The sequence below is a fragment of the Malaclemys terrapin genome, chromosome 13 (assembly GCF_027887155.1).
Source record: "Malaclemys terrapin pileata isolate rMalTer1 chromosome 13, rMalTer1.hap1, whole genome shotgun sequence".
NCBI classification, from domain to species: Eukaryota; Metazoa; Chordata; order Testudines; family Emydidae; genus Malaclemys; species Malaclemys terrapin.
In genome coordinates, this window is record NC_071517.1 from 31,951,127 (window position 1) to 31,976,445 (window position 25,319).

General features: G+C 48.4%; 1 protein-coding gene across 1 annotated transcript in view; it reads right to left on the reverse strand.

The window, feature by feature from the left end:
• LOC128848302 (butyrophilin subfamily 2 member A1-like) overlaps nucleotides 1-11,477 on the reverse strand; it is a 76,780-nt gene extending 65,303 nt beyond the window's left edge. The window contains exon 1 of the mRNA XM_054048215.1: nucleotides 11,372-11,477. Coding sequence (XP_053904190.1) covers nucleotides 11,372-11,477 — 106 coding nt within the window. The remainder of the gene's footprint in view (nucleotides 1-11,371) is intronic.
• Nucleotides 11,478-25,319: the final 13,842 nt, after the last annotated feature.

Consider the following 25,319-nt stretch of genomic DNA (forward strand, 5'->3'; position numbering starts at 1 on the left):
GTGGTGCCTGGCACTCAGTCTGCAGCTCAAGGCAGGCTTTACACTATCACACAGGGGCTGCATCTTGCCAGAGCCCGCAGCCCCTTGGTCCACTCCTGGCTCACCGGGTGTCATTTCTGATTTTGGGGAGTGGGGGCAACTTTAACTGTGATTACAGGGGCTACTTAGGTACCTGAAAACTCTAGGGTTTGTTTTTTTTATATAACTTAGTAATTAGCTGACCGGAGCACTGTATCTATTTCCTAGAGGTAAGCAGGTTCTGAATGAACTCTCCCCTGAGAGCTAGCTGAGAGGGGGAGAGACTTCAGGAGCAAACTGTATTTACATGAACACACCTACTCTGCATAAATATCTAGCAGACAGAAGCTGTGTAGCTCCAAGTGATCAACTGTGGCTGGTGCTGGGTTACAGATCACTGAATGCAGGGGTAGTAAAATGCTGTTATCAGTGTTGTTGTCTTTATTGTCTGAGTAGAAGGGAGCAGAACTGTGCTTAACCTGTCCCAAATGAGAGGTCACCTCACTAAGCCAGGGGCTTTAATACCAGATCCCTCCTGAGAAAGCAGAGAGGGGGTGGGGACAAATGTTTTAGCGAGGAGGTGTGGATGCTCCCTAAGGGTCCCTGGGGTGGGTTAACTTGTTCCAACCCATGGTTCAAAGGTAGAGCTAATAGGCTCCATTAGGAGCCTTTTGTTATTGTAAGTGCTTAAAAGAGCTGACAATCACTTCTGGTGGGACGGCGTCTCTGCCCAGCCTCAGAGCTGACAGTCACTAAGAGCTGGATAGAACCTCAAGAGACCGACCTGCCGAGATCACAGCAGACACAGGTGGAAGAAGGTGATTGGCAAGAGGAACAGGGGCTGGTGGGGTAACTAGCCAGAGCAAGTGCTCAGAGAGTAGATCAAACCAGGTGCCTTCTTCCCCGGGAGGGAGGTGAATTCACACAGATGCACCTTGGATCCCTGGGTCCTCACTGACCGAGGACAACCACTGTGAGTGGGGTGTGGTGAGGGAGCAGAGAGGGGCACAGAAAAGGAACTTTTGGTTGTAGAACTCAAGAGCATGAGGCAGAAGACTCTGCCCTACACACTCTGGGGTGAGTGTCCTGCTCACACTTTTATGATTAGGAATCCTGCTTGTGGCATTTTTCCGAATTAATGTCAGCTGACTTACCCCCTCCTTTCATTTAGGCCTTGGCTACACTTGAGAGTTACAGTGCAATAAAGCCGCCCACAGTGCTGTACCTCACTCCCTGTCCACACTGGCAAGGCACGTACAGCGCTGTATCTCCGTGGCTACAGCACTGCAGGTACTCCACCTCCCCGAGAGGATTAACAGCTGCTGTGGAGTGGCTGAGACACTGCTGCTCCAGCGTGAACAGGGAGTAACCTTATTACGCAGTGATTGACCTCCAGAAACTCCCCATAATCCTTTTAACTGAAGCTTCCTCTTTTGTTCCGCTCTTTGTTTTGTTGTGAACTCCGGATGCTCCGTTTCGGGAGCTGCTTATCAAAAAAAAAAAAAAAACACAGCTACTGTTTGCTATGAATGAGTAGAGGCAGGCAGGGGGGCTCCCTTTGTAATGCCCACAGCTAATGTTTGCTTGAAGAGAGAGCGGAACGGGGCGGGGCAAAGGGGGGTTGGGGTCCATTTCGGCAAGCGGCTGCTTATCTGGTCTATGAGAAACAAAACAAACAGCTGCTGTTTGCTTTCAGTGAGTGAGAAAGGGGTGGGGGGGGGGGTCGGAACTTACAAAGCAGCACTCTCTCTTCCCCCGCGCTCCCTGTCACACTCCACCCCCCCTTTTGAAAAGCACATTGCAGCCACTTGAACGCTGGGATAGCTGCCCATAATGCACTGCTCCCAATGCCACTGCAAATGCTGCAAATGTGGCCACGACAGTGCGCTGTCAGCTGTTAGTGTGGACAGACAGCAGCGCTTTCTCTACTCAGCTGTACGAAGATAGGTTTAACTCACAGCGCTGTACAGCTGCAAGTGTAGCCATACCCTGAGTTTCTTTTCAACACTCAGACTCTGTGCTTGTGAGTGGGGAAGTGTTGTCTCTCAGAGGCACCCAGGGGTGGTGTGTAATTTGCCCAGGTTACTGAGTGGGGATTGGAGCCAGTTCTGGGTTGTTGAAGAGGAATCCCTATGTAGCAGGGCAGTTACTCCGCTCCTAGGATTAGAAGTTGAAAAGCAGCTGAGGTAGGCTTATTGGGGAGGGTCTCACTCCAGCCGTGGAATGAGAAGGGCCTAGCTGCCTGGAAGCACAGGGTATCTTAAACAGAGCAGTGCTGGGGAAGGGCAGGCAGAGCTGGGGAGCTCTGGCTAGGCAAAACCCTAGGCTGAGGCTTTGCTAAAGGCTAAGGAGGTACTGGGGCTGCAGGGAGGTAGCTGGGGGCTAGAAAGGCAGCAGGTCCAGCCCCCTTGCCAATGATGAGTGGCCATTTCAGACTGCAGTTGGCCCCAGTGAGAGGGGGCTAGATGACGACTGGCAGTAGCCACTGAGGCAAGATGGGTATAGGGGGGTGGGGTTCCCCTGGGAGGGGAGACCCAGAGTGTGGGGGCACTGCTGTGGGGCAGAACCCCAAGGCAAGGGGCACCGGGGTCCAGGAGGGACATTGGGGCCTGAGGGTCACCGGCCAGCAGGGGGCACTCAGAGTGGAGAGCTAATTCCCAAGGTGACCAACAGGAGGAGCTGCCAACTCCACCTGGAAAAAATGTTACATATAAAAAGAAAGAAAAAATATATACAAACTCCAATTAAAGCCACATTTTAAGTTTATATGTAAATTTAGAACAATCAGGAGATAATACAGCTAAATATTCCCAATCCCAAGCCTTGAGCTATCAATTCTGGAGCTTTAACACAGATATAAGAAACACAAGTGTGATACTTTGTACTCCATCTTTAGTAGAGATAAATAAAATCTGCTTACTTTCACTAACAGACACACTCTCTTTTATGGCCATTATCTATTCTATTCTAGTCAATTGTTTTTTTACTCCATTAAAATGTATTTACTTAATTAAAAAAATTTATTTTTCTCTTTTATCACGAACGGGATTTTATGTTTCTAATTACTTTGGCATTTGTGTTTACCCATCACAATCATGTACATGATTCACTAACATTTGACCCCATCATTGCTGTTAGTATCAGACTTGGAACCACTTTTATTTTCATATGAATTTTAAGTTATTTTACAGACTAAAAATGCCATTTGAAAATAAGTGACCTTCATCTGCACAATGGCTAAAGTTACGTGTTTAGCATTTGTTGTTGTTGTTAAACTGGCACTGCTAAGGTGAGTACAAGCTACATTTAAGATTTAGAAGTATACTATTATTTAATTGTATTTATTTAAATAATAAATGGCAAAGCACAATATGGTAATAAAAGTATTAATGATAATTACTTCAGCCAGGACAGGTTAAGCATTTTAGAACTCACTACTCAAAGAGTTAAATTTAAGCGTAAGAGAGAAATAAGATTATGAAATGCACAGACCAGTAATCCTTAAACTTTGAAAGTATAAAATGACAGGGAATATATGTTCATTGTGCATTTCAACAGGAACTACCAAGAATTAATAACAGTAGTACAAGCGTGTGTTGGGGGGAGAGTTTGTGTGTGTTGGGAGAGTGTGAGAAAGTGCGCTGTCTCTTTAAGCACAGCACTCATTAGTCTGAAGGCCTTTTTCAGAAGGCAGCAGCGGCCAGCAGCTCCCACTTTTGACCCAGAGGCAGCAGCACTAACTCTTGTCCCCGTACCTTAGCTCAGTGAAGACTGGTTACAAGGTCGGGGGTTGGGGACACCCCAACATCAGACCCCCACCCCTCACTCTGCACAGCAGACAAGAGGCTCCCAGGAGCAGCTCGGCCAGGGACACCTCCAACCAGAAGCAGCAGCGGCTGCAGTTGGACGCAGAGCAGCGGCAGGAGGAGATACAGGACCACCCTGCTCCGGAGGCGCCCCCTCAGCAAGACGCCTTGGGTGGTCACCCAGACCACCCACGCCTAAGGCCAGCCCTGCCTTGTCTAAGGCCTGGTCTACACTACAAGTTTAGGTCGAATTTAGCAGCATTAAATCGAATTAAGCCTGGACACGTCCACATGATGAAGCCCTTTTTTTCGATTTAAAGGGCCCTTTAAACCGGTTTCTTTACTCCACCTCCGACGAGGGGATTAATGCTGAAATCGGCCTTTCCGGGTTGGATTTGGGGTAGTGTGATGGAATTTGATGGTATTGGCCTCCGGGAGCTATCCCACAGTGCTTCATTGTGACCGCTCTGGACAGCACTCTCAACTCAGATGCACTGACCAGGTAGTGCATCTGCGAACTTTTGAATTTCATTTCCTGTTTGCCCAGCGTAGAAAGCACAGGTGACCACGCAGAGCTCATCAGCACAGGTAACCATGATGGAGTCCCAGGATCACAAAAGAGCTCCAGCATGGACCGAATGGGAGGTACAGGATCTGCTCACCATATGGGGAGATGAATCAATGCTAGCTGAACTACATTGCAGTAAACGAAATGGCAAAACATTAGAAAAAGTCTCAAAGGCCATGAAGGATAGAGGCCATAACACGGATGCACAGCAGTGCCGCGTGAAAATTAAGGAGCTAAGGCAAGCCTACCACAAAGCCAGAGAGGCAAACGGAAGGTCCAGGGCAGAGCCGCAGACATGCCGCTTCTACGCGTCGCTGCATGCCATGCTAGGGGGTGCAGCCACCACTACCCCAACTGTGTGCTTTGACTCCATCAATGGAGAATCATGCAACAGGGAAGCGGGTTCGGGTTACGAGGAAGATGATGATGAAGACAATGAAGATAGCTCACAGCAAGGAAGTGGAGAAACCGGTTTCCCCGACAGCCAGGATATGTTTATCACCCTGGACCTGGAACCAGTAACCCCCGAACTCACCCAAGGCATGCTCCCAGACCCTGAGGGCGCACAAGGGACCTCTGTGAGTGTATCTTTGTAAATATTACACATGGTTTAAAAGCAAGCGTGTTTAATGATTAATGATTAATTTGCCTTGGCAATCGCGGCCAGTACAGCTACTGGAAAAGTCTGTTAATGTGTATAGGGATGGAGCAGAAATCCTCCAGGGACATCTCCAGAAAGCTCTCCTCCATGTACTCCCAAAGCCTTTGCAAAAGGTTTCTGGGGAGGGCTGCCTTATCCCGTCCGCCATGGTAGGACACTTTACCATGCCAGGCCAGTAGCACATAGTCTGGAATCATTGCATAACAAAGCATGGCAACGTATGGTCCCGGTGTTTGCTGGCATGCAGACAACATCCATTCCTTATCTCTCTTTGTTATCCTCAGCAGAGTGATATCATTCACGGTCACCTGGTTGAAATGGGGTGATTTTATTAAGGGGACATTCAGAGGTGCCCATTCCTGCTCGGCTGAACAGAAATATTCCCTGCTGTTAGCCACGCGGTGGGGGGAGGGGTGAAGTGATCATCCCAGAGAATTGGGTGTGGGAGGGGGGGAGGTTTAGTTGGGTTTGTGCTGCATGTTAACCCAGAAACTGCAGCCCCTCCTTTTACATTGCAAACCCATTTTAAATGGCCAACCCAACGGGTGCTTGGTATGGGAAATGAGGGCACTGCTGTTTGAAACCATTCCCACATGTTATGAATGTTAAAAAAGCCAAAAGACTGTGACTTACCATGGCTGCCTGCAAGCCGAATTCTGTTGCCTGGCACTGCGTGAGTGATCTCTCACACCAAACCGGCAGGCCCTCAATATAAGAGGAAAAATGCGACCTTGTAACGAAAGCACATGTGCTGTGTAATGTGAACAGCAAAATTTAACGTGAAAGAGTGTACCCATTGTTCTCTAAAATGTGTCTTTTTAACCACCTCTCCCTTTTCCTCCACCAGCTGCAAATGTTTCTCCTTCGCAGAGGCTAGTGAAGATTAGAAGGAGAAAACTGCGGACTCGGGATCATATGTTCTCAGAGCTCCAGATGTCCTCGCACGCTGAAAGAGCACAGCAGAATGCGTGGAGGCAGTCAATCTCAGAGTGCAAAAAAGCACAGTATGAACGAGAGGAGAGGTGGCGGGCTGAATCGCGGGATGAACAGAGGAAGTGGCGGGCTGAAGATGATAGGTGGCGTCAGCTTGCTGACAGAAGGCAAGAGTCGATGCTCCGGCTGCTGGAGCATCAACCTGATATGCTCCAGCGTATGGTTGAGCTGCAGGAAAGGCAGCAGGAGCAGAGACCGCCACTACAGCCCCTGTATAACCAACAACCCTCCTCCCCAAGTTCCGCAGCCTCCTCACCCAGACGCCCAAGAACGCGGTGGGGGAGGCCCTCCGGCCACCTAGCCACTCCACCCCAGAGGATTGCCCAAGCATGAGAAGGCTGGCCTTCAATAAGAGTTATAGTTTTAAAGGTTTAAAGTGCAGTGTGTCCTTGTCCTTCCCTCCTCCCCCACCCCTCCCGGGCTACCTTGGCAGTTATCCCCCTAGTTGTGTGATGAATTAATAAAGAATGCATGAATGTGAAGTAACAATGACTTTATTGTCTCTGCAAGCGGTGCTCGAAGGGGGGGTGGGGAGGGTGGTTAGTTTACAGGAAAGTAGAGTGAACCGCGGGGAAAGAGGCGGAGGGTTCATCAAGGAGAAACAAACAGAAGTTTCACACGGTAGCCTGGCCAGTCACAAAACTCGTTTTCAAAGCTTCTCTTAAGCGCACCGGGCCCTGCTGTATTCTTCTAACTGCCCCGGTGTCTGGCTGCGCGTAATCAGCGGCCAGGTGATTTGCCTCAACCTCCCACCCCGCCATCAATGTCTCCCCCTTACTCTCAAAGATACTGTGGAGCGCACAGCAAGCAGCAATAACAATGGGGATATTGGTTTCGCTGAGGTCTATCCGAGTCAGTAAACTGCACCAGCGCGCTTTTAAACGTCCAAATGCACATTCTACCACCATTCTGCACTTGCTCAGCCTATAGTTGAACAGGTCCTGACTACTGTCCAGGCTGCCTGTGTACGGCTTCATGAGCCAAGGCATTAAGGGGTAGGCTGGGTCCCCAAGGATAACTATTGGCATTTCAACATCCCCAACGATTATTTTCTGGTCCGGGAAGAAAGTCCCTTCCTCCAGCTTTTGAAACAGACCAGAGTTCCTGAAGACGCGAGCATCATGTACCTTTCCCGGCCATCCCACGTTGATGTTAGTGAAACGTCCCTTGTGATCCACCAGGGTTTGCAGCAGCATTGAAAGGTACCCCTTGCGGTTTATGTACTCGGTGGCTTGGTGCTCCGGTGACAAGATAGGGATATGGGTTCTGTCTATCGCCCCACCACAGTTAGGGAATCCCATTGCAGCAAAGCCATCCACTATGACTTGCACATTTCCCAGAGTCACTACCCTTGATACCAGCAGGTCTTTGATTGCGTTGGTTACTTGGATCACAGCAGCCCCCCACAGTAGATTTGCCCACTCCAAATTGATTCCCGACTGACCGGTAGCTGTCTGGTGTTGCAAGCTTCCACAGGGCTATCGCCACTCGCTTCTCAACTGTGAGGACTGCTCTCATCTTGGTATTCTACTGCTTCAGGGCAGGGGAAAGCAAGTCAAAGTTCCATGAAAGTGCCCTTACGCATGCAAAAGTTTCGCAGCCACTGGGAATCGTCCCACACCTGCAACACGATGCGGTCCCACCAGTCTGTGCTTGTTTCCTGGGCCCAGAATTAGCGTTCCATGGCATGAACCTGCCCCAGTAACACCATGATTTGCACATTACTGGGGTCTGTACTTTGTGAGAGGTCTATGTCCATGTCAATTTCTTCATCACTCTCGTTGCCATGCTGCAATCACCTCCTCGCCTGGTTTTGCTTTGGCATGTTCTGGCTCTGCATGTACTCTAGGACAATGCGCGTGGTGTTTATAGTGCTCATAATTGCCGCAGTGATCTGAGCGGGCTCCATGATCCCAGTGCTATGGCGTCTGGGCTGAAAAAAGGCGTGAAACTATTGTCTGACGGAGGGAGGGAGGGAGGTGCGAGTGACAACATGGCTTACAGGGAATTAAAATCAACAAATGTGACTGTGCATCAGGGAGAAACACAAACAACTGTCACACAGAATGGCCCCCCCAAAGATTGAACTCAAAACCCTGGGTTTAGCAGGCCGTTGATTTCGCAGAGGGAGAGGGAAGCAAATGAATACAGAACAAATCTGGTCCATTTACTGTTTGGATCTACTCCATCTATCTTTTACATCTTAGGCTGGCAGCAGACGGTGTAGCATGACTGATAGCCATCGGCATCTTCTGGGTGCTTGGCAGAAGATGCTGCATTATGACTGCTAGCCATCATCGTCAAGACGGTTCAATAGGACTGCCAGCAGGACTGAGTCTCCAGGAGACAAAACATGTCTGCCCAGGCGCCTCTGACTGACCTCACTGAGGAGTACGACGATGACGGATATCAATCGTAATACACCATCTGCTGCCAAAAGGCAAGGAGCTGCTGCTGTATAGCAATGCAGTCCCACATCTGCCAGCACCCAGATAGCCGATGACGGCTACCACTCATACTGCACCGTCTATTGCCAAAAGGCAATTAGCTGCTGCTGTGTAGCAATGCAGTACCACGTCTGCCGGCACCCAGATGACATATGGTGACTGTGAGCTGAGTGGGCTCCATGCTTGCCGTGGTATGTCGTCTGCACAAGTAACCCAGGAAAAAAGGCGCAAAACGATTGTCTGCCGTTGCTTTCATGGAGGGGGGGCCTGATGACATGTACCCAGAATCCCCTGCGACACTGTTTTTGCCCCATCAGGCGTTGGGATCTCAACCCAGAATTCCAATGGGCAGCGGAGACTGCAGGAACTGTGGGATAGCTACCCACAGTGCAATGCTCCGGAAGTCAACGCTAGCCTCAGTACTGTGGATGCAGTCCGCTGACTTAATGCACTTAGAGCATTTTGTGTGGGGACAACACACATTCGACCTTTTAAAAACAATTTCTAAACAAATTCGACCTAATTTCGTAGTGTAAACATACCCTAACCCAGTTTATGCAACTCTCCCTGGGGTGGTACTTCTCTGGAGCTGCTACCTGTCCCAGAAGTAATTACCCCCCATGGTGTGTAGCTCCTGAAGGAGGTGGGGTAACCCTCCACCATGGCATAGATTACAATCCCAGTCCCACAAAGATACATATAATATGTATAGAGGCCATAGATAAGAGGGACACAAAAATACACAGAACATTCATAAAGTGAATTTGACAGTCCCCAAAATGTCACATGTGGTTGCAATATCTGCCACGCAGAGTTCACCTGTGAGTGTTAGACACTGTCTCTGTATCAGAGGGGTAGCCGTGTTAGTCTGGATCTGTAAAAAGCAACAGAGGGTCCTGTGGCACCTTTAAGACTAACAGATGAATTGGAGCATAAGCTTTCATGGGTGAATACCCACTTCACTGATCCTACTCAGGGCTGGGAGCTTCTGCAACATTTTTTTTTTTCAAATTCAAAACAAGCAAGCTCAGAGAGTGAGTGTACTTAGGTCAGAAGAGCAAGCCCCCTCCTTGTGATACCAGTAGACAGGGCTGTGGGGAGACGGGAGCAGGGGCTGGCTGCTGCACAATGAGGTTAGAAGCCCAGCTTTGGATGTCATTGCTTCACTGCTAGAGCAGCAGAGCTAATGAATGAGCACCTGAGATCTTCCCCTGCTGGCAACAAACATGAGGTGTCACACCACAAACATTGCTTAAATTACACTTAAAACTTTCCCATTTTTTCCAACTCTCTCATTTTGTAGTGAAATGGCCACACTGGGCACTGCCATTATTCTATCATTTGGTCCCACTACTCTGTGGGAGTCTTTCCTTTGCCAACAATGTGCTTTGGGTCAGGTCCATCAGCTGTGACACAGAAACAGATTCCCCTGGGAATGTCTGGATTTTACCAAATCTCCCCAAAGTGGGGTTGCACTTTTCTATTCTAGGACCTTTTCCCCAGGTAACTTTTGAGGAGCTGCTACCCTCAAGTAGCCATTTTGCAGCTTTTTGCTGTATCTTCCCTTCCAGTTGGTAAATATTCATATCTCCTGATGTATTTACTGTTTAACATCTGAGGGTGGCAGAGTCTCAAACTTGAGTGCAATCGGTGAATTTCATGGAGGTGATATTTACTCTCTCAGATCCTTACAGCAACACACCAGAAACCTCCTTCTAACTTAACCCTTTGTATTTATTATAACTATTTGTATAAACCCTTCAGTGAACATAAACCTACGCCAATCTGAACAATTTGTATGATTTGGCTGCCAAAATGTGTTATAGATCTATATGCTGCTAACATCCATCATTTAATTATACTCTAGATAGTGATTCTTTTTAAAGGTATAGACTGTAGTGTTAATAAAAATAATGTTTAAATAAATATATTGGGCTACTTTTGAAGTGACTGTGGACTATTGACGCAGTAAAAAATAGCCCTGGGAATCATGGTTAAAGCCGCCCCCCATCTGAAATGGTGCCCCAATCATGCTGCTCCAGCACTGGGACCTCTTCATCTGCAGGAGGGGTGCTGTAAAAGCCAGCAAGGTGTAAAGAGATTAAAACAGATCATCACGACACAGGCGATGGCTTTAAAGGTAACGTCAGAGGTCAGATAATGGAGGGGAGAAGGAGGCAGATAAAGTAAAGGAAACAGAGAGCCAGTCACTGTGGAACTGCACAGGATGGGAGGGTGGGAGGTGGGGGTGTCTTGGTGGAGAGACTCAGCATTCAGAGAGAGCCCATTAAATTAGCAGGATGGAAACCACAGTAGGAGGGAACCGAAATGACCGAGTGGCTGTGGAGGCAGCCCTGCGGGTGGAGTGGGTCACTATACGGGCTTCACAGAAGGCACAGAATGAAAAAGCCAGCAAACATCCTCACTGTGAGAGAAGGTCTAGCTCTGAGTCCTAGTCAGATGTGCCTAGTGCAGTATGAATGACTTGTGGGTTGTTACTTCTAAACTGGAGAGTCTAGGATTCAGGGCTCCTTCGTGGCTGAAGAGTCTGATTTGTGACATATACGGTCTGGCAATGCAGTGTCTAGGAATTGGTAGTGTCTTTTTAAATAGTTTGCAAGCCCTGTAGTGGTGCTCACTGTGTTCTGTGTTTTTGAAGCTGCCAGAAATCAGCCAGAGCAGTAGGATGGATGTAGTGTCAAGGCCAGACATGATGGTGTATAGATAGTAACCATGGTCAGTGGGGACCCAGCTGTGCCCTGTGCTTTCTCCATGTTGCTGGTTGTGGGCTTATAACATGGTTTATAAGACAAGGCAGTGATGCTAGATGGATGGTGATGACCAGCAATACCAACAGCGAGGAGGCCGGAGCTCCTACCTGATGCCAGCCTGTGAACCTGTAGAGTAAGGCAGAGAGCGACGTAGCCAGGCAGAGCGGAGCTCACTGTGGAGCTGGGGGAGAACGAGGGAACCTTCCCCATCATCGTAGCTTGGTCTGGGGAACAGGAGAAATAACAAACCAGACAGTGAGTGAGTGTGAAACAGTGCCAGTGCCATGGTTGTCTGACTTTCACAGCCATGGTCCATGGATCAGTTATGTTTACACTAGCGCACTTCCCAATATTCATAGACTAAGGTCAGAGGGGCCATTAGATCATCTAGTCTGATCTGTGCCATGGGCCAAACACTCTCACCCATTTACCCCTGTACTCAGCCCAAACTTGTGTTTGACTAAAGCACCTTCCAGAAAATCACTAATCCTTGATCTGAAGACAGCAAGAGATGGACAATGCACCACTTCCCCGGGTAGTTTGTTCCAATGATTAATCACCCTCAGTGTTACAATTCTATGCCTTATTTCTAATTTGAATTTGTCCAGTTTTAACTTCCAGCCATTGGTTCTTGTTATTCCTTTCTACCCTATATTAGAGAGAACTTTAGTACCCTGTATTTTCTCCATGAAGGTGTTAAGGAGTGTGGGGGAGTCTGGGCCCTGCACCCCCCACTTCCTGTGACTCACCATGACTCTCAGGCAGCCAGAAAACAGAAGGTTTATTAGACGACAGGAACACAGTCTGTGACGTTATGAGTGTAATATAATATTTCATTAGAAGATGACAGGGCCAGAAAGAGTTAAACTCACCGACTGACCTGACCCATGAGTGAACCTTAAGGACTGGTTAGGAAGATATGTAAATTAATAGAGCTTTGAAATGCAAGTCTGCATTGTTAGAGATCTCAAGGGTAGATGTTTGCTCAGGTCTTGTGATGTAAGCAAACAAGTCTTGTCTATTGCTATAACTTTAATGCAAAGATCAAAAGAGGAATATTAACATTTATGATACTTGAGTGAAATAGTATTATTGTCTATATGTCTCTTTGAAGGTTATGGTAACCTGTATCTGAACTGTTTAATGGATAAATTATCCTGTGCTAATTGCCATGATGTTTGGGAGAAGGAGAGTTAGGCCTATTGTTTTCTCGGGCCGAAAAGCTGCTGGAAATGTATAAGAACCCTGGGACATGATCCTACTTTATCTCAGATCTGCTTTGGGTTTCAAGAGGGGGAAACCTTAAGCCATAAGGATTGAGATTCCCAGTTATTGACTGGAGCAACCCTGAATATGGACATTGGACTATAACCTATGGACTATTTCTAAAAGGACTTTTGGCAACTACAAGCTCACCTCTGCTATGTATCTGAACCTCAAGAATTGAATTCAAGTCTATGTATATTGATCTTTTAACCAACACTCTCTCTCTTTTCTTTTTTAATAAATTTTAGCTTAGTTAATAAGAATTGGCTATAAGCGTGTATTTTGGGTAAGATCTAAGTTATAATTGAAACTGGGTATGTGGCTGATCCTTTGGGATTGGAAGAACCTTTTCTTTTATATGATGAAGTAAGATTTTCAGTAATCATCATCATATCTGACAGGTGTGTCTGGACGGAGGTCTGAGGCTGGGTACTTTAAGGGAACTGCGTTGTTTGGACTTCTGAGTAACCAGTGAGGTACTATAGAAGCTGTTTTGTGCTGGTTTGGTAGATCTAAGTATTGGAATAACCACCAGCTTTTGGGGTTTGTCTGCCCTGTTCTGTTTGCAGTTCACCCTGATTGAGTGACCTCAGCTGACTCCCACGGGCAGCACCGTCACACAGTCCAAAACAGGGCTTGTAGGTACAGACGACAGGACCCCCTCAGTCAGGTCCATCTTGGGGGCTGGGAGCCCGGACCCCGGTCCTGAGCCTCCCTCCATTTCCCTAGCCAGCTCCAAACTGAGACCCCCTCCAGCCATCTCCCCCAGCCACCCATCTCCCCTGTCTCCTCCTCCAGCCTTTGTCCAGTTTCCCGGGCAGAAGGTATCACCTGGCTCCAACCCCCTCTGGGGCTCAGGTTACATGCTCACGTATCATCCCCCAAGTGAAGTCACACCCTGATATCCCACCACCATCCAGCACCAATGCAGACAGTACCAGTAATACTCCCCACTCCATCACAGAAGGTGTGACAGATGGGGAACTTTACTGAAATATTTTAATGAACTATCTGTAGGACTCTACTGATCCCCTTGGCATCACTACTGCTTTGGGGGAAAGAATTGCTTCTCTCACTGGTACTAGGCCGAACAGGCCAGATATCTGAGATGTAGAGCCACTCAGAGTGTCTGAGCTGGAATCAACACATATCAATGGAAAAAATGAGGAGTCCTGTGGCACCTTAAAGACTAACAAATTTATTTGTGCATAAGCTTTCGTGGGCTGGAACCCACTTCGTCAGATGCATGAAGTGGAAACTTCAATAAGCAGATATGTATACACATGCAGAGATGGGTGTGTTACATTACTATGCGGAGGACCAGTGCTAATGAGGTCAATTCAATCAGGGGGGATGTGGCCCACTCCCAACAGTTGATAAGAAGGTGAGATCACATAATAAAGGAGGCCGACAAAGGAGGTGCTGTAGTCATCATGAATAGGTCAGATTACGAACGGGAGGCTGCTAGGCAACTTTCCAACAACATATTCTACAGGTCACTATCCTCTGACCCACTGAGGAGTACCAAAGGAAACTACACCATCTGCTCAAGGAAATCCCTGAAGCAGCACAGGAACAAATCTACACAGACACAAACTCATAGAGCCCCAACGAGGGGTATTCTATCCACTACCAAAGATCCGTAAACCTGGGAATCCTGGAGATCCCATTATCTCAGGTATCGGCACTCTTATAGCAGGATTGTCTGGCTATTCGGACTCTCTCCTCAGGTCCTATGCTACCAGCACTCCTAGCTATCTTTGAGACACCACTGACTTCCTGAGGAAACTACAATCCATTGGTGATCTTCCAGAAAACACCATCCTGGTCCCTACGGATGTAGAAGGTCTCTACATCAACATTCCACACAAAGATGGCCTACAAGCCGTCAGGAACAGTATCCCCGATGATGTCATCACACACCTGGTGGCTGAGCTTTGACTCTGTTTTCACCCACAACCATTTCAGATTTGGGGACGATTTATTCCTTCAAGTCAGCGGCACTGCTATGGGTACCCACATGGCCCCACAGTATGCCAACATTTTTATGGCTGACAGAATAACACTTCCTCAGCTCTCGTCCCCAGGTACCCGTCCTCTACTTGCACTACACTGATGACATCATCTGGACCCATGGGAAGGAGACCCTTGAAGAATTCCATTGGGACTTCAACAGTTTCCACCCCACCATCAACCTCAGCCTGGACCAGTCCACACAAGTGTGGAAGCAGAGAAAGAACTGACTGGCAGGAGATTGAAATGCATGACAGTTTGTTAGCAAGAGTCAAGCTAACTCTAACCCTAATAACGCAAGATTTGTAGAAGCGAGGATTGTGTGAGGAGAGTGGGAAAGAACTGTGTGAGAAGTTGTTGCGACCTTGTGTAGATAATATTGTATGTAGACTAGAGTCTAAAGAAGTGAGGAAAATAAGATATCAAGGTGGCCTATGTATAAACAAAATGCAGCTGTTGCTTGTCTTTGTCTGTAACAAAAGGTATAAATGCTCACTGTAATTGTTTATCTGGTGAGAGACCTGTTCAGCTCTCTCCCTCTATGCAATTGCAAGAGAAAATAAAGTATCTGACTTTGCTGTACCCAACCAAAAAGTGAGAACTGTGTTTTTCTCCAACAATTTGGGGGCTCGTCCAGGATGGCAACGCCTGCAGAGGCGCCAGCAGCTGCTATGGATCGTTCCCCTTCGAATCCCATGGCACCACAATAGAGGTATGAGACCTTTTGAAATCTCTATTGCGGTATCAGAGGAGGACTGCCCGTGGAGACCGTCTGACCCTGTTGGGCTCACGCCACCCAAACTTATTGACTGTGCAGCAGGATCAGATGCAGAGCGGTACTGGGGAACTGTTTTGCCGCCCCCAATAAGGTAGTTGTATGCGGTACCGGGGAACTGTTAGTTTGGCAAGTTACAGTGGATCAGTATATTTGATTTGGGAGAAATGAAGTAACAGCTGCCCAAATTGAGCACTCCTGAATTTTGAGGTGTTCAAATCTGGAAGGCAGGTGCTGGGGTGGGGAGGGGCAGGGGGCCTGTGGCTCCGCAGGGGAGAACGGCAGCATGTATGCAGTAGTGTGTCTGGTGCTGCGCGAAGCCAGACACACTGGTCTGAGTGGCACGGTAAGGGGGCTGGGGGGTTGGAGAAGGGGTAGGGAGTTCTGGGGGGGGGCAGTCAAGGGACAGGGAGCAAGGGGGGTTGGATGGGGCAGAGGTTCGGGGGGGCAGTGAGAAGGGGGGGTTAGATGGGTCAGGGGTTTGGGGGGGCAGTCAGGGGACAGGCAGCAGTCGGATAGGCATGGGAGTCCCGGGGGTTTGTCAGGGGACAGGTAGGGGGTGGGGTCCTAGGGTGGAAGTTGGGGGGGTCTCAGGAGGGGGCAGTTGGGGACAAAGACCATTGGAGCTTAGATAGGGGGTGGGGTCCTGGGGGGCAGTTGGGGCAGGGGTCCCAGGAGGGGGTGATCAGGGGACAGGGAGCAGGGGGGTTGGATGGGTTGGGGTTTCTGTGCGAGGCAGTTGGAGGGAGTGGATGGGGGCACTGTGGGGCTACCCTCCCTCCCCATGGAGTGTCCTATTTTTTGAATGTTAAAATATGGAATCCCTACTCACAGTGCAGCTCTCCATTCATAGCAGGCTGCAGCATGAGGTCTCAGATTCCTCACTCCCTCCCCCTTTCCTGTTGGTAGTGGCCAAAGGAATGCTGGGAAATGTAGTTCTTTCCCTGCTCCAGGGCTGGCTCTATAGGCAGGGAGCTAACCAAGGAACTACAGCTCCCAAGGCCCCCTCTTGGTTCTCAGCTCCCATGCTGGATCCCTGCCGCCCCTGCAAATGGGCTGCCCCAAGCACGTGCTTGCTTTGCTGGTGCCTAGAGCCGGCCCTGCCTGAGGGCAGTAGCAGCGTCCCCTGCCTCCCTTGGGGTGAGGGTCCCCTGGGATACAAAGGGCCTAATGGGCACAGACAGCTGCAATTTACACTCGGAGGGGGAGCTTTTTACAAACACAGGAGAGTTAGGATCAATGGACCTTTTGAGCTTTATAAAATCTCCCCCTCCCTGCATCAGTTGCACCTAGTCTGGCCCCAAGTGTTTCCCTTCCATCTTTCACCCTCTCGTTCTGGAGCCTCACGGCAGTGAGCTGAAGATGAAAACACCCGCATACTCCCAACAGCGCCCCACAGGAACATTACACCAGCGATCAGTTATTAGCCCGTCAGTAAATGGAGCAGAACAGTAAACAAACGCAAACCTGGCAGTGGAGAAGGGACTGGGCAGGTCTCTGAATCTGTGTGGGCATTTCTACAGCCACAGCTGAGTTCCCAGTAGAAAAGTGACAGTTTATCCCCCAGATCCCAGGAACGAGCAGCAGCTCGTCTGACTAATCAGCCTGGAACTATCCAGGGGAGCAGTTCAGCTGGGGTTGCAGTGAGTGACCCCCTACCTGCGGTGTCCTGTGGAGTCGTTTCTGAGCTGTTCCAGTCTCTCCAGGGGGCTCCCAGCTTTGCTAGCACCCAGAGCCATTCTCCCTAGGCAGAGCTCCTGCTCCCAGTGACTGGTTCCCTTTCCCAGGCTGTAACATCCATCCCGCCGGAGGGGTCAGGGAACCGCAGGGGTTAACTCCAGCCTGCCCCTGAGCTTTTCATTTAGTTAATGCATTTTATATTGAATGGAAGCCCCGTCCTCTCTTGGCACATCCACCAGCTTCAAAAGTGAAAGAAGGATCAAGGCTGGAATGTGACTGTGACTGGGTCTGCCTCACAGGATGGTTATGGCACAAAGATCAAATTCCTCTGACACACCCACAGGGCTAGGGAGAGGGCAGCTTCGGTGCCAGCAGCCTCAGCTCTGCAGGTTGCCTGGTGACGGCCAGTTCTGCAGGCTGTTTGTCCTGTGCTCTACGAATCTCTGTAATTCCTTCAGCCCTGTGTAAAGAAAGGGACCAAATCCTGTGCAGCAGCCCCTAGACTCAGTGGCCATGTTAATTCATTCCAGTTCCCTGATGTAAGATTAACCAGTGATTATTTGGGGGGGCAGGGTTTTGGTCTATGCTCTCCAGTGGGCCAGCCCTACTCCTTGGGCCTCCACTTCTGCAGTGTTATTCAGACAGCCTGGTCCAGATCCACTTTTCCGGGCCCTGGCTGCTCTGCTCTTCCCCTAGAAACCAGTCCCAGCTGGGCAGGGAGACGTAATATAAAATGGTGCCTGGCTGAGTGCAACAAACCTCCTGAATTCTGTGGGATCTTGGAAAATGCTGAATTCCTTCACTGTGGAATGTTGTGATAATTGGGCCACACATCCACCCAAATTGTCAGCTGAGCTGTGAGAAGTGAGAGAAAATATCACAATAGCACATAGCAATAAATGCTGATAGGAAAAGCTGCAAAAAGAGTCGGTGCTACCCCGTTGGGGGCCCTAAGAGAGAATAGTGTGTGTGGGAGGGGAGGGGTGGCCTTTACCCACCCCTGTGAATTCTAACTGCATTATTTCCAAAAATCAGGCCCCCTGAGCTGCTCGGGGCTCTAAGCAACTGCTTAGTCAGCTTATGCCAGACGCCGGCTCTGGTGGGAGACAGACCGACTGAATTAATCCCCACAGACAGACTCCTGGTTTAACTCCAGGACTGTGTTCAGATCGTGCCTGGTTAACATGAGGAGGGTGGGATGGGAAATCAATGGAGCACAATGGGTTCATCTGAAATTAGGCCTAGCTGGTGAACAAAATAATGAGGGGATGTGCTATTACACCCACCACTGCCCTTGGGGACTTCTGAAAGAGAACCCTGGGGAAAATTAGCTGACACTGGCTGACTGGGAGCCGGGTGGGCTGGAAAGAGTGAGCTTCAACATCATGGCTGCCACCCCCACCATGTGTTAGGCCCTCAGAATCCATCATTACGCAGATGGGCCTTCATAGCCCTGATCCAGAGAGATGTGCTGACCAGACCAAGCCAAGGAGGGACCCAGGTGACATCACCACCTCCACCAACTCTGGCTACATCCCTGGGCTAAGAGACTTTGTCTCTCTCTCTCAATCACACACACACCTCTTTGTGTGTCCTTTTCCTTCCCTACCTTATTTTTATTCTCTCCAGTCCCTCTCCTTTTGTCTTCTGTATATTTTGTAGTGGAGGCACTAAAAGCAATGATCTAAACCGCTGGATGCTTGTACAAGTTTGCTCTGTCCTTGGAGTGGCTGATCAGACCATGTGCTGTGATTCTCCAGCAGCAAGGCTGCGAGTCAGAGTCAGACCCCCAGACAGAAGATGCATTCTCTCTCTGCTGTTCTTTTCTCTCCCCTCCATGGGACTTTGGCTCAGATGTCTGGGGCAGTTCACTCCTCTCAGAGCTACTGTTTCAGGCTGTCTGCAGACTCAGGCAGTCATTGCCTGTTCTCATTTTCAAGGTTATTGCCTAAAAGTCTTTAAATCATGACTTGAGAACTTCAGTAACTCAGCCAGCAGCTATGGGTCTATTACAAGAGGGGGTGGGTGAGGTTCTGTAGCCTGTGCCATGCAGTAGGTCAGACTAGATCACAATGGTCCCTTCTACCCTTGAAGTCGATGAGTAAATTAATTGGGTGCCCAATCCCCATTAATTTCAAATGGGAGCTGGGCCTCCAAATCTTCTTTGAAAATCCCACCTGTGATTATTGAAGATGCAGATGGAGACTCTGGAGCCCAGTTCTGCAGCAACAGGTGAATTCTGCAGCCTGAGAATTGAGGAATTCACTGCGCCCAGATGAAATTAAGGAAATAATGTTTATGTAACACCCACCTGCCCAGGCTTCCTGCCGCACTAGAGAGAAACACAGGTCTGGTTATGAGGAGTGTGACAAGGGCTGGCAGCCTGGCAGGAGTTCAGCAGACACCCAAGATAATCAGACAAAACCCTCTCCACAGTGTCAGTTTCATTCATAGATTTCCTGGTGCAATTAAATAAAACAATTTAGCAGAGTCTGTGGCCACGTTCCCTTCATGCAGCTGCACAGGCTGAGACCTCATGGGCAGAGCCCCCTCTAGGGATTAGAGACAGTCACTCTCCCTGTCCAGTGGTTGTTTCACCTCTCTGCTGAGACTCCAAACAGCATCTGTGTCGGTGCTGATTGTGAGGGTGGATGAGGCGATGTGGAATAGACTAAGACCCAACAGCTCACTTCACACAGGTCACCTGACATCATCCACATATTCTCCTGTGCTATTACTGACCGATTGTATCAGTGCCCCAGCAGTGAAAGCCGGGTGTGGGCCAATGCCCAGCCACTTCTCTGTAACAGAAACCTTTTCGAAGGATCACTGGATTATATTTGTCCTTCCAGCTGCTTCAATACCTCAGTATCTCCCCTGCATTTCCCTAGAATCTTTCGTACAAATTATTGCTGGGAACATTTGTCTTTTACTTTTCCATAAGGTTGATTTCTTTTTCTTTATTAAATTCTTCCAAAATTAATGAAAGACTAAATATATAAATTACAAGGTTGCAGAGCGCACAGGGATGGATGCAGTATAAGAACCTGACTAGATCAGGAGGAATCACACCCCTGCTGTGGTAAAACCTGCCAGAGGGGTTGCAGCTGGAGGAAGTCTCCATGGGGCTCCCGTACAGGAATACACTTCACACAGCTCTGTCAGTGGTGGGGGCTGCTCTCCCACAGACTGAGCCAGAGACTTGCCCCAGAACTGGCCGGTGCTGAGGGACCAGCAGGAAGTCAGGAGGCCCCAAGCCCCAGGCAGTGCCCATGGCCATCCCTGGGAAACACAACATCTAGGGAGCAGCACTACCAGGAAGTCCCCTGTGATCACAGCTGCCCTTGGGGAACCCCATAAAGGAGGATCCCCACCATGAATGGGAAGGTGCAGAAAATATCATATGGCCCCAGGTGATATTGCCTTTTCCAATGAATCTCCACTAGGCTGAGGGAGGGACAATGGGTGTCCCCAGCTCTGGCCCATCCATTCCCCTCACCATCTGCTGTAGGATCCATGGAGCACACTCTGCAGGGGGGGGCAGTGTCACAGAGACCTCTGAGCCCATTCACATGGGAGCAGGGGACCCTGGTGCAGAGGTTTCCTGTGAGAGCAGATCTGGGCAGGGGGGCAAGAGTCACCTCCGTATTTGCTAACTTTTCTTCACACCAGTTTGTGCTGAAAGGCTCCTTGTCTCTGGAGGCAGGAATTGTTGTAACGTTCAGACTTTACAGCAATAAATAATATGGGTAGCACCATAAAACGTTCCTTTATCAGGTCAACGGTTGCTTGTGATGGCCAGGGACACATTAACTGTCTGGCTCTTGGGAAGTTTCATTATTAAGAAGAGAAGGAAAAAAAGTTACAAAATTTAATCTAACATTAAACAATGTAACAATAGTGGTAGATACTGGCTCACACAGGGGACAAGGATAAGGGTACAGAACCCCTCATCGGGCAAGCTCTCACCCTTCCCCAATCACCCCCTCTCCTGCTGCCACCGATCTGCCCCTTGTGCCCCTCCCGGTCTCCCACCCTTCTCTTATCTTAGCCTGTTCCCTTCTGTCCTTGGCAAATCCAGTCACATGATCCCCCGTGTGGTCTGTCTGTTCCTGATGCTGGGAGGGGGAATCAACACTTCTCAGCTCGATGCTTTAAACCTGTGAGCCCCTGTCCCGCTCCCATTCGGTGAATGGTTAAAACCTCCACTGACGTCAGTGGGGGCTACAGCTGGGCCCCATGTGGGGTCCTCCCATGTGATTGCCAGTGGCTCTGGCACCAGAGAGATGTCGGGGCAAAATCCAGTCACTTCAGCCTGTTTGCCCCAAACTCTCCTCCCTCTACAAGGGCAGAACCAGGATTTTAAACCTGGTGATTACATGGGGATGTCCACTCCACACTGTGTTTATACCATGTTAGCAGCTCAGTGACATGCAAGTTACTCCTCAGTGTGGAAATACCCTGATTGCTCAAGCAGGAGGACACGAGACTTTCACTGGCTGCTATTTCGCCCAGTGCCTGGTAAATAATTTGCCTGACTGATCTGACCCCACCCAGTCTCCCCACCCAGTACAAAGAAACACTGTAACTGAACTTTCCCCTCATCCTGTGTCATTTGTGACCCGATTACAATCTGTATGAGCCTGTTTAACAGCAGGAGAGAGGAGCAGATGGTGAAGGATGGTGGACAATGAGTAGAGAGGTGTAAAAGCTGAATATACTCTGTGGCTCAGGACCAGAGGCGGATGCATAGCTCACATTCACCAGTGAGTTAAAAATGCACTAAGAAGATTTCAGGAGAGGCGGGAATATCTCAAAGCTTATGTAGGCAGTCAGGGTTATGGAAGTTTCTACAAATATAAATGCTATAGAACACTAAGGATTCAACCCCCCTCCCATTTCGAACCTCCCTTTGCTTTCTAGGGCAAGCATTGGCCACATTCTCCTGGCCTTTAGACAGTGTAAAGTGGAGAACATTTAGTCCCTGAACTGTCCTTGCATGCAGTGAAGGGACTCTGCAGACCAGCAATACAGACAGACTTGCACAACTTATACTAAATTCCATGTTGGCAAAGGCAAGCAGATTTTGCTACTAGTAGCAGATACTGACTTGCATGGTATCCTGTCACAATTTGCTACCCTCCCTCCTTTCTGATCACTCTAAGGATAGTAAATTATAACAAATGAGGGTACACCTCTCACAATTTTTTACCGTTCCCATCCTCTGGACCTGCAGTAGCAAATTATGACAGGGCAGCACACACACACACACACACCCATATGTCACAATTTGCTACCTCTCACCTCTATCCTCCTCTGGTCCGGGGTAGCTAATTGTGATGGATTAGGTCAGACAGCTCAAGTTCACATGGAGGATGGTCCTCTGGGCTCCTGACTCCTTCATTGGCCTTCCTGCCCTGTCAATCAGGTTGACCTGTAGCCTTGGCCTCTCCCCATTGGCCCTGGGGACTGCCAGTTTTAGGATCTTAATTTCTCTTCAGCCTTTCCCCTTTCTTTCGGGAGAGTGCCAAACCTCCACTAAGTTACAGTACAGGGCCAACAGCCCCTACATTCCCCCTTTCTAAAATTCTGCCACATCCAGAATGTCCACACCAGCACATCCAGGTGCCACATTAACAACATTTACAAGCATTTTATATATACATGAATATTTAACATATTTAATATTCTATGTCCACTTCTTTATCTTATACATGATAACATTCACTAATACAATGCACATACATAATCATCTGTAAGTTTAATGGATGTTTCACCTTTCTTAGTTCCCTGGAACCACCTTAACACTAGTGGTTTATTACCCATACTTTCTATTCCCCGTTCCTGAGTAACACTGGGTCAATTTGAGGGATCTGACAATTTTCATCAGGGTTTGGGTTCACTCTACTCTGTTCCCCTTAGGATTCAGTTTATGTGACTAGAACCACACTCACACTGGTATCAGTCTCCTTGAGGCATGCTGATCTGTGCCTCCTATGGTCCCTAATTGGACGAAGAGTGCAATGTTTTAGCTGGTCCCTAAGCACTACTCTCTCAGGACCTCCTCATCCAGGCTGGATGGTGTAAACTGGCAGCTCGGGGTTGTTGTGAGCAAGTACAATGTGGAGATTTGACTCCCACTTGTCCTATATTTTGTTACATCCCCAGTTTCTATGGTTACGAACTAGTACATGGTCACCAGGTCTGATGAAAGCCCCACTGGTTTTGTGATCAGAAGTCCTCTTCCTACTTTGGGCTGTGTCTTGAGTTGTGCTGTTTTCAGTTAAAGTCTGCAGCTTTGGGGCTTAGCCCAGACCCTGGGTCAGTGTTGGGCAGGCTAGTGCGTCTGCCCCATCAAGGCGGGGTTCTGGGGGGCCCGGGCTGGCAGGGAAAACTGGCTCAGAGGTGATTTCAGCACATCAGGTGACAGTCCCAAGGGGATCTCTCTGACCCAATCCGTCACAGTTTCCATACTTTTCTAAGAGAAGCTGAAATGTCTTCTCTACATCTGTCTTGTCAGCTGTTGCCCTGAACTTCCCTATGGATCTGGTCTGGCTTTTGCCATGTTCTTCCACAAAATCCATGTGATCTTCAATTCTCAACACCTGTAGATCTGCTTTCACTGACTTAATCCAGTCTTCTATCATGATGTCCCCTGGCTTTGTTGGCAAGCTGTTGAACTCATATATCTTCCAGTCTCATGGAACATAAATCGTAGGAGACTTCTTAGCTGCATCAGCATGCTGGTCTATCACCACCTTAGCCAATGATAAAACTTCTCACTGCTCAGATCTAGCTTGTTGTAATGCCTCAGCCTGTTCAGTAATGTGTGCTGAAGTTCAGAAAACTGCATGTGTAGTTCTTCAGTTCCAGCCTTTATAGATTTCTGACCCAGACCTGGACAGTACTACCAGAATTCAACCAGTAAACAAATGGGGAAAATCCCATGGATAGGATCCTGTTTGCGATGCCAATTATGTCAATTTTCAGAATAGCAGCCGTGTTAGTCTGTATCCGCAAAAAGAAGAACAGGAGTACTTGTGGCACCTTAGAGACTAACAAATTTATTAGAGCATAAGCTTTCGTGGACTACAGCCCACTTCTTCGGATGCATATAGAATGGAACATCTATATGCATCCGAAGAAGTGGGCTGTAGTCCACGAAAGCTAATGCTCTAATAAATTTGTTAGTCTCTAAGGTGCCACAAGTAATTATGTCAATGGGGGAATGGTCCCACTATTGTGGGGAACTTTCCTGGCTTCTGCACTACCCCAGTGGAATTGGATAGCGAGAGGATCTGAGGTCTCACTCCCACTCCCTTTACCTGGAGTTATAAGAGGCAACAGTCTGTAACCCACTAATGCCCTTTTGACTGGCAAAGTGTTAACAGGCCACTTATCCTTGATCAGTCATCTAGTCCAGTCCCCTGTTCTGAGGTCTAAGGCCTTGTCTATACTACAAAGTTCAGTCGAGTTAAGGCAGCTTATGTCGACCTAAATACATAGGTGAACGTACTGCAATGCTACTCCCACTCATTTAACTCTCATTTAAGGCCATTGCAAAGAAACTAAATGAATTCTTCGCATTGGTCTTCACGGCTGAGGATGTGAGGGAGATTCCCAAAACTGAGCCATTCTTTTTAGGTGACAGATCTGAGGAATCCGTCCCAGATTGAGGCATCATTAGAGGAGGTTTTGGAACAAGTAGATAAACTGAACAGTAATAAGTCACCAGGACCAGATGGTATTCACCCAAGAGTTCTGAAGAAACTCAAATGTGAAATTGCAGAACTAACTGTAGTCTGTAACCTATTGTTTAAATCAGCTTATGTACCAGATTACTGGAGGATAGCTATTGTGACGCCAATTTTTAAAAAGAACTCCAGAGGTGATCCCGGCAATTATAGGCCTGTAAGCCTGATTCAGTACTGGGAAAACTGGTTGAAATTATAATAAAGAACAATATTGTCAGACATATAGGTGAACATAATTTGTTGAGGAAGAGTCAACATGGATTTAGTAAAGGAAAATCATGTCTCACCAATCTGCTAGAATTCTTTGAGAGGGGTCAATAAGCATGTGGACAAAGGGGATCCAGTGGATATAGGTACCTAGTTTTCAGAAAGCCTTTGACAAGGTCCCTCACCAAAGGCTCTTAAGCAAGATAAGAGGGAAGGTGCTCTCATGGATTAGTAACTGGTTAAAAGATAGGAAACAAAGGGTAGGTATAAACGGTCAGTTTTCAGAATGGAGAGAGGTAAATAGTGGTGTCCTCCAGGGGTCTGTTCTTGGACCAGTCCCATTCAACATATTCATAAATG